General features: G+C 40.1%; 2 protein-coding genes across 3 annotated transcripts; one reads left to right on the top strand and one right to left on the bottom strand.

Moving 5' to 3' along the window:
- The first annotated feature begins 1,333 nt into the window (after positions 1-1,333).
- smpd1 (sphingomyelin phosphodiesterase 1) lies at positions 1,334-7,674 on the top strand. Its single transcript, XM_080867554.1, has 9 exons — positions 1,334-1,485; positions 1,710-1,971; positions 3,075-3,395; positions 3,696-3,976; positions 4,230-4,403; positions 5,202-5,373; positions 5,496-5,572; positions 5,939-6,084; positions 6,166-7,674. Exons 2-9 carry the CDS (start codon positions 1,753-1,755, stop codon positions 6,582-6,584), a joined length of 1,809 nt encoding a protein of 602 aa, XP_080723680.1. The 5' UTR covers positions 1,334-1,485; positions 1,710-1,752; the 3' UTR covers positions 6,585-7,674.
- Positions 7,675-7,760: 86 nt separating this feature from the next.
- tpte (transmembrane phosphatase with tensin homology) lies at positions 7,761-14,081 on the bottom strand. 2 transcript variants are annotated; one of them, XM_080867556.1, is made up of 19 exons: positions 13,762-14,081; positions 13,257-13,347; positions 13,091-13,171; positions 12,964-13,011; positions 12,701-12,862; positions 12,054-12,173; positions 11,374-11,473; positions 11,219-11,282; positions 11,053-11,117; positions 10,852-10,912; positions 10,685-10,766; positions 10,393-10,481; positions 10,234-10,295; positions 10,058-10,138; positions 9,195-9,300; positions 8,998-9,095; positions 8,821-8,916; positions 8,665-8,735; positions 7,761-8,569 (listed from the first exon to the last, which is right to left on the bottom strand). In XM_080867556.1, exons 2-19 carry the CDS (start codon positions 13,301-13,303, stop codon positions 8,464-8,466), a joined length of 1,539 nt encoding a protein of 512 aa, XP_080723682.1. In that variant the 5' UTR covers positions 13,304-13,347; positions 13,762-14,081; the 3' UTR covers positions 7,761-8,463. The 2 variants fall into 2 exon arrangements, with proteins under 2 accessions (XP_080723682.1, XP_080723681.1); XM_080867555.1 differs by lacking the exon at positions 13,762-14,081 and adding an exon at positions 13,616-13,755.
- Positions 14,082-14,569: the final 488 nt, after the last annotated feature.

The raw sequence follows: 14,569 nt of genomic DNA, 5'->3' as shown, positions 1-14,569 counted from the left end.
CATTTTACTTTCATCACAGACTAAACATTGTCACATTTTCACTTCTTAAAAATCGTTTTCGCTACCTGGATGGGGTTTTGTTTATGTCATTGGGATTTTCTGTCAATGATTGCTTCCGCTCTTTTGTCTCCGGTGGAAAATTCTTCAAATATTACACAATTCTTCACTTAAACTCGTGGAGACAAAAACAGATTTTGGTGGTTAAAGGTCAAGGTAAGTGACTTTACAGCCATTTTTTGGTCTTAAGAATTCACACTCTGATTCTGACACTGACTGATGTCTAAACACTATGATATTAAAGATCAGCTTCTCAAAAACCAAGATTGCAATATTTTAACTAAGACTAGATGTGACGAAAGCATTTTTCCAATTTGGAAAACTAACTAGAATAAAGTAGAAAATAAAAAGGAAATCTTTTTAGTTTTAGTATTTGGCAGTTTATTTGAATGTGTTTGGTGAAACTTCGGATATGAGTCAACTGCTTTCAAAAGTTCCATGTTTTTACTGTAATGCTAAATCTAACCTCTGCCATATCTGCCCTTCATACCGTAATAATTAAGAAGACAAACTAACACTAATACTTTTAAACAATAAAAACGAAACTAAAATGATCAAAACCCAATCTGGAAATTACGTGAAACTAAACCGAATTTAAAAAATCAGTAGAGTCATATCATACTAATATGATAACGATATTAGAAAAAAAAATGCAATAACTGTCAGAGATATCACGGTGTACTTCAAAAATGTTTGACCTTATTCCATGTTTGGTTGGATTGGGAATCAGTCATCTTGGTTGCTTGCACATTCAAGTTAATAACTATATAGAAATTTGAATATTTTGTTGATTCTTTGCAGTAGTATCCATATTTACATGTGTCATAATAGACCCGCTGGTACTGGTGATAGCGTTACACTTATAAAATAATAAATTATGAATCAGTAACGCATGCACACACAAAGGAAATAAGCAACTTACAACTGTTTTGACCAAAATTAAGACTTTATTGGTTTTATTTTAAGATAGCGGACATAAAGCAGAATATACTGACGATCAGCACATTGAATTTATAGTCCCAAATTTATAAAAGTTTGCTTAGGCAGCTATTTCTGGACTTCAGTCACTGTGTAATTAAGGAAGAATTTGGTCAAAGGGGAGGTAAAAATATAAACGGTCAGCGCGTGACCTCAGCTTTGATAATCTTTCATCTTCATTTGACAGCTGCAGACTGTGGGCCAATCAGAAAACAGGAGGGGGGGGGGGGGGGGAGCGCACGAGTGAACCCGGCCTCACGTGACGTGTCAGCTGACTTTTTCAGAAGTCAGAGGAAGCAGCAGCAGCGGCTGAGGTGACAGTCGGACTTCCACAAAGAAAGAAGGCTGCCGTGCTCATTTCGTTGCACTTTGTGGACGTGGGAGCTGGGCCGCTCTTGACCTTCCCGCTTCTCACTCAGGGAAAACTGCGGCACTTTGTTATATTCAGAGGTATGGTATCAGAAGAGTAGCTAGCTTTGTTAAGTGTGTGTTCTCGCTGCTGCTGTGTTAGTAGCTGACATACAGAGGAATATTGCTTGCGGTTGTTTGTGAGTCACTTATTCTGAAGCTGAAGCTGAAGTGTTAAGTTAAGCACCGCGACAGTAAGTGTTACTTCCTTGACACCCATCCTTGTTTTGTTCTTGTTGTGCCTGTTGTGTTGCTGTCCTGTACAGAGGCTGAGGCAAACGCTCTCTGAGGACACCTGCTGTCTGGACCATGAGGCTCTCCTCTCAGCCGCCCTCCTTTGGGCTGATAACCTGCTCTTTGGTCTTGATATTGCCGCTGTTTGGCTCCTGTCATCCAGCGCAGCTTTCCGGAAACCCCAGCCTGGTGTTCATGGAGCAGCTGAGCCACTCAAGTGTCAGATTCAACTGGAGAAATGTCACCTGCTACGTCTGCAAAGCTGTCTTCACCATTGTTGATGTTGCCCTTCTGGTAATGTGTTAAAAATGTCCTATTAAACCACAAGTTGCACAAGTGCAACAGACCATCCGGTCCTTAGAGCAGCTCAGGAAGTCATTTGTTTTAAAAGTGAAAAACATTTAGGAGACGTTTACTGGAGTATTAAAACTGCATTTAAGTGTAGTTATACATTACTTGTTGTTGTGGACTGCATTTTGACTACATGTATAATTAGAGCTTACGTTTTTACAGTCCGTAGAAAATCTTGATCAAAGTCCAACAAATGTTGGAAGACTGCAGCTGCCTCATAAAATGCTGTGCAGGAAGATTATGTTTTCCATATTAACCTGCATCATGAAATAGTGAGAGGTGCTTCTAGTATATTCAATATTCCCTTTACCATTTACATCAGTGTGTTTTCTAATGTTGAGAAGTAGAAACATTTAAACTGGATGGCTGAAGACTAGATTTGATATCAACATATGCTTCTGGTTTAACTGTTTTTTGTTTTTTTGTTTGTTTGTTTTTTATTTCTTCTTTGTGATTTGTGGTTTGTTCCGTTTATTGCACATTGTCCAACTTCCTAAACTGAACAAGGGACTTCTCTTAAGCTGTGGCAGTTACGCTTTTATTTATTTGTTTATTCAATTCTGGTACAGCCAAATTGGGTTAAAAAGACAATAAATCTGAGCAGTTCGCATTATGTTTCCAAATGTGAATCACCAATTATGTTAGAGAATATTACTGCACTTGCAGAGCATAAAAAGTTTAAAAATGTTCGTGGTGTATGATACAAGTCGTATGACACTCTGCTTCTTCTGTGTTTAGCATAAAAGTCCTTAGACTATGTCATGTGGTCTCTATTGACCACAAATAACATGTTTATCGTTAGCTGTAACTGCTGACCTCAACCACATGTGTTTGCATATTCTCCTGTTTTTTAAGTGCAAATGCTGCACTTAAATTCTGTGACTTATGTTCGTACTGTGAAATGTTTCTTTGAGCATGTTTAAATTCAGATTGTTCTAAACAAATTTTAGCTTGGCCTGCTTTGCAGGAAGTTCAAATGCAGTGGTTCGTTTTCTTAATTTCCTCCTCTCAGAGCTTGTTTTTTCTCTGTTAACCCCTTCCCCCAGAGTGATGCAAATGAAGAGCGAGTGGCACAAGCAGTAGGTGAGGCGTGTATCCGTCTCCATCTGGCTGATGAGCAAGTCTGTCGGGATATAATTGAGCTGTTCAGGGATGACTTCATAAGGGCCCTGCAGGAGTCATTTCTGTGGCCCACTGAAGCGTGTGCTATACTGGTGGGCCCTTCCTGTGGCAAATTTGATGTGTATGCACCTTGGAACATCACTTTGCCAAATGTTCCTAAGCCCCCCGTTAAACCACCCTCTCCTCCCAAACCGGGTTCTCCACAGAGCAGAGTACTGTTTCTCACAGACGTCCACTGGGACAGGGTGAGTGTGTGAAACGAAAAGAGCCAAAATTGAAGTGAAATCCTGGCAAACTTGGCTATTCTTGTCCTAATTTTGTGTATATATGTAGTCCCTCAAAGTGTGTCTGTCAGTAGGTGTGTATATGAAACCTTTTTATATTAAGGTCATACGTTTGTTAAAAACAAGGTTAAAGTTAGTGATTTACAGCGTCTGTATATTTTCGGCTTGACTCAGCATAAAGTGTTATGGCTTTGATCACCTGACTTGTTTTGGTTTAACTCGTGCCTTAAAAAAAATATTACTCTTTGTTCCTCCTGACAGGAATATGACGTCGGCAGTGCTGCAGACTGCAAGGAACCTCTGTGTTGTCGTAACAATTCAGGCTCTCCAAACTTGAGCAGGAGGAAGGCTGGGCACTGGGGAACTTATGGAAAGTGTGACCTGCCTCTTTGGACAGTGGAGAACCTTCTGGAAAATGCTGCCAAAGCTGGGCCATGGGACTGGGTTTACTGGACTGGAGACATACCAGCACACAATGTGTGGTCACAGACCAGGGAGCAGCAGTTGTCAGAGCTTACTGTCATCTCCAGACTCATCCACAAGTAAGTTAGCTTTAAGTTTAACTGACTTTTTTTGATACGTGCTACTTTAGCTCATAAAACAGCAGATCAGAGTAGTTTTAATATTATAAAACTAACAATATATGTTGTGCTGGTTTATGGCTACATTCATTACAAACACACTGTAGTCTGACTCAGACCATGTTAACATTCATAGGGTTGTCCAGTCATAAGTTTGTCATGTGCTATCTTGAACTGGTCCAATCTCATGTTGACTCTTAACTTTTGTCCTCAGACACCTGGGACCTAATGTGATGGTTTACCCTGCTGTAGGAAACCACGAGAGCACACCAGTAAACAGCTTCCCTCCACCCTATATTCATGGCAACAGATCCTCTTCCTGGCTATATGACCAAATGGCAGAGGAATGGGCCCCGTGGTTGCCAGATCAGGCATTGAAGACTTTAAGGTTACTGAATTTTATGATTTTATTATATGTGAATGTCCTTTGCCACAGTACTGCAGTTAAAGCTACCCGTAGGTAACAAAGCATTTACACTGGAACACGAGGAAACTGTGTTTATGATGCAGTTTCACTTTGACTGGTTACCAGTGATGGAAAGTGTTTCTTATAAACTTACTGGCCACTTTTTTAGGTGTAGCTGTTAAACTGCTCATTAATGCAGATATCTAAACAGCCAATCACATAGCAGCAACTAACCTGATTAACTGCTCATTAATGCAACTATCTCATTAGGCAATCACATGACAGCCACTCAGTGTGTTTAATCACGCAGACATGATGAAGACAGTCTGCTGAAGTTCAAACCGAACATCAGAATGTGGAACATGGTTATTTAATTTAATTTGAATGTGGTATGGTTGGTGGTGTCAGATGGACTGGTGTGATTATGTCCGAAACTGCTGATCTGTTGGGATTTTCCCACTCAACCATTTCTAGGATTTACAGAGAATGGGCTGAAAAAGAGAAAATGCCCAGTGAACAGCAGTTCTTTGGGTGACAATTCCTTGTTGATGCCAGAGGTCGGAGAAGAACCTAAAGAACCATTTGTTACAACCATGGTATACAAATGGGCTACAAAAGACCACTTCGGTCCCAGTCCTGTTGTTGTATACACTCACTGGCCTCTGCTGGCCAGTGAGTGTATACAACACTTTGAGCTTCAATAAGTGACCCAGAGCCTGATAATGTCTAGAGTTTCATTTAAATTTGAGTCATTCAGAGGTCCTGTTGTTGTAATTACAGATATGGAGGATTCTACACAGTGCAGATTCAGCCTGGTCTGAGGCTGGTTTCTCTCAATATGAACTTTTGTGCACGAGAAAACTTTTGGCTGATGGTGAACTCCACCGATCCCGGGGATCAGCTGCAGTGGCTCATACACATTCTCCAGGCCAGCGAGGACAAGGGAGAAAAAGTGAGTTTGATCATTTAACACTGTGACATTGGGATTCTCTTATTTTAATTACCTCTGATCTCATTTATTAAGCAAAGGAAAACATTTATTTTTCTTTAAAAATATCTCCTCCTTTATTGTAGGTACATATCATTGGTCACATCCCACCTGGCCTTTGTCTTAGCAGCTGGAGCTGGAACTATTATCACATTGTCAACAGGTAGCTGCAGTAGCCACTGAAGATTTAATATAAAGCTGTTAGAAACTGTTAGAAGATAACTGGAGTACTAAAGTCAGTCTGGCTACCTCTTTGTCACTTGGAGAATGATTTGGGCTCGTATTCATTAAGCAATGGTTTATTGTTTAATTGCAGAGCATTAAATGTTTCCCAATGTGAATTTAGAAAAGGTGCGTGTGTAATGCTGATCAATGCAACTAAATCCCAATAAGCAGTATTCTTGGAATTACAGCAGCGAGATACAGAGCTGGCTTATTACTAGAAACACTTTTCAGCATCTGAAGCATGTGAACAGAGATCAATTGGTTGGTTTCTCTTTGGTAAACTACTCTCGCATCCTTTCTTCAGGTATGAAAGTACAATCACTGGACAGTTTTTTGGCCATACGCACCTGGATGAGTTCCAGATGTTTTATGATGAGGAAACCATGACCCACCCATTGGGGGTAGTGTTTATTGCTCCCAGTGTCACTACCTTTGTTGGCCTTAATCCAGGTGAGTTAATAATTGAGTTAAATCATCTTCCAGCATTTCATAAGCAGCACACTCACACGCAGCAAAAATATATCTTTTCAGGATACCGTGTCTACTATGTTGATGGGAACTACCAAGGAAGCTCTCGGCTGGTACTCGACCATGAAACCTACATCATGAACCTTACAGAGGCAAACCACAGTCCATGGGCACAACATAGTCCACAAAAGGATCCTAAATGGACACTACTGTACCGTGCCACTGAAGCTTATGGTCTGTCTACTCTGTTCCCCTCCGATTTTAATCGGCTGATTGGGACCTTTATCAATGATGATCCTGTCTTCCAGAAGTTCTGGTATTTGAGGTATAAAGGACACGTCTCAAAGCCTTGCAAAGAGGTCTGCAAGACCGGTATACTGTGCTACCTGCGAAGTGGGCGTTATGATGACCTGAAGCAGTGCGACTACCTTAATGGTTTTAAAGGAAGCTTAGCCAGAGCTGCCACAAAAACTCTCTGTTGATCTGATGGAGTTTAGCCTGGAAAAGGCAGGGTGAGGGGGAAAAAGCAATATGACTAAATATGATACTGAGCCAAAAACAAATCATCCTCTGTTGCAGATGGACAATGATTGTTTTTTTTTTTTTGGTTTTTTTTTATAGGTTTGGTTTCATAAAGTCACTTGACCTATTATTCATGTTCACATGGATGTGGAACTTAGAAACCCAACTTGAGTATTTGCTGTGCCTCATCACTAATAATGTGTTTTAAATCACTTAGATGAATGTGGGACGGTTGACTTTTTTTCTTTAATGTCAGTTGTGAAAAGGGTGGTTAAAATTGTTCTGAAGTGCACACAGTGTTAGGCATTACAAGGATTCTTCAGTTCTCATGATTTAAGCAGTTCTTTTGAAGCCAGTGCCTTTTCTTTTTTTTTCTTTTTTTTTGTTAAACATGAACTTATCGATTCTTGCGATATATCTTTTAAACCTCTGTCCCTCTGAAATTTTAGTCATCCATTAATTTTCTTCTTTTTATATAAATTTGGGGTTGCAAAGTGGCTGGAGCCTTTCCAGCGGTCGTGGGGCAAGAGGTGGAGCACACCCTCTATAGGTTGCAAGCCTGTGGCTAACACAGACAGGCAGCCATTCACACCCACATTGACACAAGAACCGACACATATACAGTAACCTTGCAAACTCCACACAGAAAGACACCTGCTGGCAGACCTTATTCTTGTGCCGCAATGAAGCTAATCTCAGTCCCACAGTGTGACTCAAATGTTCTGGCACTTTAATATCTTTTTTTTTTTTTAAGTCCTTCGTCAGCACCATTGTTTGGATTTTAGGCCTGTGCTTTATGTAATCCACCTTATGTGCAACATTTTTTGCCTCAGCAAAAACATCTTTTAGCCAACCAAAGAGCAGTATTTTACATTCCTAATGTTTACTTCTGCCTGCACTTTGTTTTTAGCCACTTTCTTTAGCAGTGAATAAATCTGACATGCTTGTTTGGCTCCTCAAATCTGGGGAATTAATGGTGTAACAGGAAAGTGCTTGTAATATAAGCAGTAATTTAAGCGATTGTACAGAGTGTGAATAAAATTGCTTGCTCGTTACCTATTTGTGGGGCAAATATTGAGTTTAAATTAAAATGATTATTTTTAATTAATCAAACACATGCACAGCTCCAACACTTTATTACAGTTTTTTGTTCTTCAGAAATTTGATACAAAAACTGCCATCAAATCATTATTTGCATTGAAGTGACCCTTAATTCATCAAAATCAATACAGTTTCTACAATAGCTGCTGCTTTGAAAGCTCAAATTCTAAATCATTGTGAGACTAACATCTTTTCTGAGCTCTCGTTAGCAATGTCTTAGCTTCCTCTCTCCCTTTTCCACATTTCCACCAAAGACAACTCTAACCCTAACCAATACCTAGGCTACTTTAGGTTTCAATAAATCCTCAAGTGGGGCTGAATAGGTAACAGCATTGGGAAATAGTTCACAAATAAAGCACTGAGCTATGAAAAGAAAAGCCACATATAGCTTTATAATTTCATGAATGCTAAATGTTGATCATTTTACTACATACAAAAGTACCTGCACATACAGATTAATTTAAATGTGGACATTATTCTTTGTGTATTGGTAATTCTCCATGTCTCACAAATTTAAGTGGCAAAAGCTGAGAGTAGAATTTTAGTCTACATTATTTGTAAAGTGGAGAATTGTAAGCACTTAAGATCACAACATTTAAACATGTAAATGTGCGGTATTCCTCTGGTCAATTTTAAACACCAAAACTGCATTTTTTAAATTAGTGTTCAATTTGCATATTTCTGTTCATTATGCATCATTAAAGCTAGAACAGGTTTTCCCATCTTTCGATCTTTCTTTTATTCAGATTCTAAGAAGAACATAGTGACACCAAAGTCTTCCTTGTACAGGTCCCAGGTCTTTGGTTTGTGTGGGTTGTCCAGCTCTTCCCTGGGTAAAAACAACCTGAGGACAGTTTAAAGAGTGTAAGTCATGATAATACAGTCAAAAGAATACAAAAAAACGGTCTCTGATCTGCTGAAATAGAAAAAGAAACACACTTGTTATCTTCTATGAAGGATGTATTGAACCAGAAGTAGAATGGAACATCTTCATATCCTTTCGGGAGACCCTAAGGGTGATGAGAACAGATCACATGAATCTAATTCACAAGCTTTCCTTTAATATAGGTGAAAGGTGAAAAAGTAAGCACTCACTGCACTCGATTCAAACATGACCTTCACATCTCCTTCAACCACAGGTCCATTCTGCAGGCTGATGACTGCTGCGTTATTACCCACATCAGGAAATACCTAACAAAACGCATAAACGGGTTAAAACGCTAAAACTCTTCAATCCTGTTGTGTGAATTTGTGAGTGTGTGACAGACTTACCGTGCAGTTCTCCTGCTTGGCACACACACACTCAAACACCAGCTCTTTTCTCACAATTATCTTGACCTTGAAATCGCTACCATTACCTTTACCAACGCCTGAGCAGGAGTAGAGGGAGAAAAAAAAAAAAAAAGCTCATATGTGCCACTGTTGGTGGTGCAGCTATAAACGAACATGATTCAGGTTTTCTAGTTTACCTGCTATGGAGTGGATACGGATGCTTTTAATCCTGAGGCTTTTCGGTGGAGGCAATTGTCTGTTGAACTTATTCTTCATGATTTCATAGTACCCTACGTACCGGCTCTGCAGGACACAAAAACAACAAAACCTTTTAACATATTGTGGCTGTAGGAGGTAGAGCAAGCCATCTACTAATTGGAAGGTTGGTGGTTTGATCCCTGGCTCTGCCTAGTCTGCATACCAAATATCCTTGGGCAAGATATTAACCCCAAGTAGCTATGTGATGCATCCATCGGAGTATGAATGTGTGTGAATGGTGGTTAGAAAGCATAGAAGATAGTGAATATGTGAATTTGGCATGTTCTATAGAGCGCTTTGAGTACTCTGGGAAAGTAGAAAAGAATAAGAATCAGTCCATTTACCATTAAAAAAAGCAAGCATTTAGTTTTTGTACGTGTATTCCAACAGGCTTAAGAAGATGTTGAGACTCCAGAATCCCTTTTATGCTTCTTGGAATTGATTTCACCGGTGCCTAAAACTCTAATATACTTATTCCAAAAGACATTCCTTTACTATTTGTTTTGATGATGGTTGTGAAGAGCGATGTCTCACAGGTACGCCCAAAATCTCCCACAAATGATTTGTAAGACAGAACCCTTGGCTGTTTCCAAATACTTTCCTAGAAAAGGTTTGGCCAAAACCTGGCAACTTTCTGTGGCGATGTTACAAATTTTGTAAAAAAACAAAACAAAACAGTTGCCTCACATGTGAAGAAGGCCGTTGTATTGCTGCCATGCTTTTGTGTTTCTGCCACATGGAGCTGCTCATCATAATGATTAGAGGTCTTCACTACAAAGAGTTTTTGATGACTTGTTGTTACCTGAGAGGGAGTCTCCACCCCCTGAAACTTGGAGCTCTGACTTTTGTCCGTCCTCCGCTCGCCAAAATACTCCAGACTGTCCTTCAGTGCGAAAAGAAACAGATGTAAGGATATAGCTTTGTTTTAAAGCACTTATCTATTTACCCTAGTTTCACAAGTAAGTAAGAGAGATGTACCTGTGCACTCTCAAACTGGTCACTGTCGATAAGCCAGGTGCACACCATAGTACCGGTGCGTCCTGGGAAAGGGAGCAGTAGAATTCACATTTAAAAAGACGCATATTTTCAAATAAGTGATCCAATGATAATGAGTCAAGGAGAGCTCACTAATGTTACCTTTCCCTCCTTTGCAGTGGATCGCAATGATGTTTTGGGGATCAGCAGACATCCACTCTCTCACGCTCGCTGTGTATTTGAGCATGTCCCTGAAACAATCCAGTACAAGAACAAAGAAATAAGGTGTGAAAATACTAATTGGCACTGGAATTGATGCAGTTGTGATGCATCTTTTTCCTGGATCCGAGTCATTTATAGAAATGCTTGAAGTCTCAACATTGGTATAGGTTTACTACAAGAAAAAGATCCAGATTAAAGAAAAGGCCACATATGAAACAGAAACCGTGCTCACTCCAAGGAGGGGACATTGTGGTCATCAATAAACACCCGTTCAACCCTGTAGTGGAAGAACTGGGGGTCGTAGCCTTTCTCACCTGGAAGCAAAAAGAAACTACGCTGTTTTGTAATCCTCAACAAAAGGGCATACAGTGCATGTGAGGAAAGGTGGTGCACACTTACTGCAAAGATTGTAAACTTTATAATGGCCTTCATGTTTAGTGTCTAGAAACCTTGCCACTTCCTGCACAAAGAGAGAAGAGAAGTCAGTTAAAAGCCAATGGTAACTGTGATTGGGATCATTTTGATCTTTGTCTATGTTATTATTATGTTTGTAAAATGAAGCAGGTGGTGCATGGTTCGCATCCAAGGCCACTCACTTACCCTGATTGGATTCCTATAGAAGGCTTGCTTCCCAGAGGAGGGGAAAGACATGGCGATGACGCGGTCTACAGAGCGGGTAAAGATGCAAAATCATTGTTTTTCTTTTCTTTTAAATCTCAAAATGTATTTTCCTGACATGCATAATTGTTTAACTTCAAACACCTGCCTGTGACATAGGTAAGATCGAGGTCAAATCCATCCTTCTGATAACGCCGCTTGTTTTCAGAAATCTGAAAAATAAGCAATTTTTCCAGTGTTCTTTCTTGATGCCAACCCTAACACTTGTAACTGTCCAGTTTGCGTCTAGAATGACGACCTTACCATCCTCCTGGTGACTTTCTCCAGCTCCTTCTTCTGAGCAGCCAGTCTGAAAACCCTCACGAGGATTATTATTCTCAAGAAGCGGAGAAATGTCACAACCCTGAAAGGAAAATTGCAAAAGTGAATCATTATTCCAGGTGTTCGAAGTCCAGTGCATTCAAAAGGAGATTATAAAATCTGTAATATGGTTTACGATACTCTATGCAACTACTGCATGTAGCTTAAAACCATATGGTTAAGCTAAACAGTCATTAGACAATCAGCCAAGTCAGTCATTCATTCTCAGATTTTCACCACCAAATAAGAAAACAAAAATAACTTCAACATTTTTTTGCTTTTGTTTTTAAAGTACAATATGGCTAATTGCAAATTTACTGAAAACATTGCTCTATTGCTTTCTTTTTGGAGTAGTTTGTACACAGATCTATGAGGTCAGTCAGGAATCATAAGAGAAAACAAGTAGGTGGGCTATTGGTGTAAATTCCCATATGGAAAAGAAATACAAGATTTTTTTAAATTCAAATATTAAATGTGTTATACTATGATATGCTCATTAAAGTGGCCCCTTTTGCATTTTTCTTATCTAACAAAATGTTTATTTACTGATCATACTTAATTATTTAATTGTTCCTTCCAACTGTATGCCTGTTGTGATGGGAATGCAATGAGCAAACATGTACCTGGGGATGAGGCTGGGACCTGACAGGTCAGAGAAGGTGTAGACCATGGTGACCACCAGTGTGACAATCACCACGCAGGCGTCTATGATGTTCAGCTTGGAGCTGAAGTACACTTTGAAACTAAAAGGAGGCCAAGATAAGTGGAAACATGACACAAGACAATTAGTATACAGCTGGAGAAAGACTCCGCACAGATCATGCAATGGACATATTCAGTGATTTCTCTGACACTCTGATGACTGTGCCATTACATTTCCTAATCCCTAACCCAAAACATTTCCTGTCTGACTTCCTTTTCACAACTTCCTGTTTAATGACAAATCAGACTTGGTTTCAGCTGATTCAAAACTCCGGTGGGAATCACTGCTTTAAACATTTCTCTTTCTCACATTAGCACGGAAACAGTTGCGATCGCGATCCACTGCATCAATGTGAACACTTCTTCTAGCGCAGTGTCAGCAAAAAATTACTTTTGCAAAAGCAAGTTTTGTCTGATTTGTTAGGCAATCCACTGGCTTCCTCAGAACAGAGGCTATTCTTCCTGGAAGGCTGGCTCATGCGCATGACTTCTTACTCACAAACGGGTGTTGATGGTTACAGAGGTGCAGAAAACAACGACTAGACTCCCACAAGCATTTCTCACTCACCCCTCCACATAGACACGCAGGAGGACATCGGCAAGGAAGAAGAAAGAGATGGTGAGGGACACAGCCTCTAACGCATTTCCAGCATCTCTACTCTTGGCTGGCAGCGAGAGATCCACAATCACCAGCACAAAGTCCACTATGATCAGTGTTACTCCAAATAAACTGGAAAGAAAGACATGCAAATGATGATAAAACATCCACTTAATTAAAAAGACAACCAGGTAGGGGTGTACCCTTTTCCAATTTGCAAAAAACACACTCACCGAAAGCCAAAGGACATGACAAACGGGGCTATCCTTTTCCGAAGATTGCTGCAAAACAGGGGACAGGGTTATATGTGCCTGTATGTAGAGCTGAAGGGTTGTGCAAATTGGATCTCTGTAAACTTACTAGTACAGCGTGTCTGGTAGTGCACTCTCCTCCTTTCCATCATCAATCTCTACTTTAGCGTTCTCCATCTTTGTCATGTTTCTGAGAAGACAGAGAGATTACGGACAAAGACACACAAATATATGTATTTGTTTGATATATAGAGAGAGATAAATAAAAACCTCACCCATTTACACTTGAGTCTAACCCTGGGCTAAAGTACACAGAGGACATGATGCTTCTGTTTCCTTTCTCTTTTTGTCCTGAACGTGGAGTTTCTGCATTTGGAGACAAAAGCGTGATAAGATTGAGTGCACCCATTTCGGCGCGATGCTACGTGGTTACAATGTGGAAACAAATGAGACAAGAGTGCATAAACTTTGTGTCATCGTCCTAAAACGCTGCTTTTCTTCAAACCAGTCTCTCACGCATTTCCCGGTGCTACCTGCAGGATGCAGGAGTCCACAGCGCGTCCCTAAACCACTACATTCAGCTGCAGCACGTACAAAGAAACTGCTCAAGAAAGGAATCGCTCATTCCGTTTACCTCTGGGTAAATTTTAACAAAATTTCACCGCCCGGTCCACAGTCTGTGTGATCACCATTCACTGTCCTGTTGCTTTCCTTGCAGCGTTCACAACAAATCAGACCCTCAAAAAGCCCAACTAAACTAAACTCCCACCGCCTGCTTACCGTCGGGACTGTCATTCGTCAAATTATACGAGACTTCGTCTTGTGACTTCTCCCGGGGACAAAGGAAGACGGTTCAAAGGTTAACCGGGTGGATTTTTTTCTATCCATCCACTATTCCTCATCGTTTTTGCAAACGTAGCGGTTTCGAACTTCCTGGAGCTCAGTAGAAAAAAAAAAAGAAAAAACAGGAGGAAAAAATGCCCCCCCTCTTTATTCATATTTCCTCCTCAGCTTACTTTGACTCAAAAACAGAGTCTGACGGTAACCCTTCTGCACAGACGTATTTAAACCGCCGATAGTTACTAAACTAGCCCAACGGGCTGCCTAATTTGGAACATCTGGTTCTAATAGACTGGCCAAAATAACGAAATAGTACATTCCTGCCTTTTGCGTCACTTGTTTGTTTGTTTTTTGTCATGAATTCATGAAATTTGGGTATGATATTCAGAAAAGTAAAAAGTAAAAAAAAAAAAAATGAAATAAATACATAGAAAACACAAAATACCTCAACTGCTCCCTTTAGGGGTCGCCACAGCGCATGTCTGCCTCCATCTGACCCATTTTCCTTGCATCATCTTTTATTACAACAACCCTCTGCGTGTTTACTTCACATGCAGAGGGTCATTTATCGTCTTCCCACACGCTGACTTCCTACACTACAGTTTGCACCTTTCCCGTGTTTTATACCATTGCATATTAAATATGTGTAAATATTATAACTTTAGTGTCCTGGGTAATGTTCACCCGGATGCTCTGCTGTTCATGAAATTACTAAGAAATCATATATTGCATTACTTTATTGCTCGAA

The sequence above is a fragment of the Rhamphochromis sp. 'chilingali' genome (assembly GCF_963969265.1).
Source record: "Rhamphochromis sp. 'chilingali' genome assembly, chromosome: 19".
Classification (NCBI taxonomy): Eukaryota; Metazoa; Chordata; class Actinopteri; order Cichliformes; family Cichlidae; genus Rhamphochromis; species Rhamphochromis sp. 'chilingali'.
The sequence above is the reverse complement of the archived record's forward strand: the minus strand, read 5'-3'. Positions and strand labels throughout refer to the sequence as shown.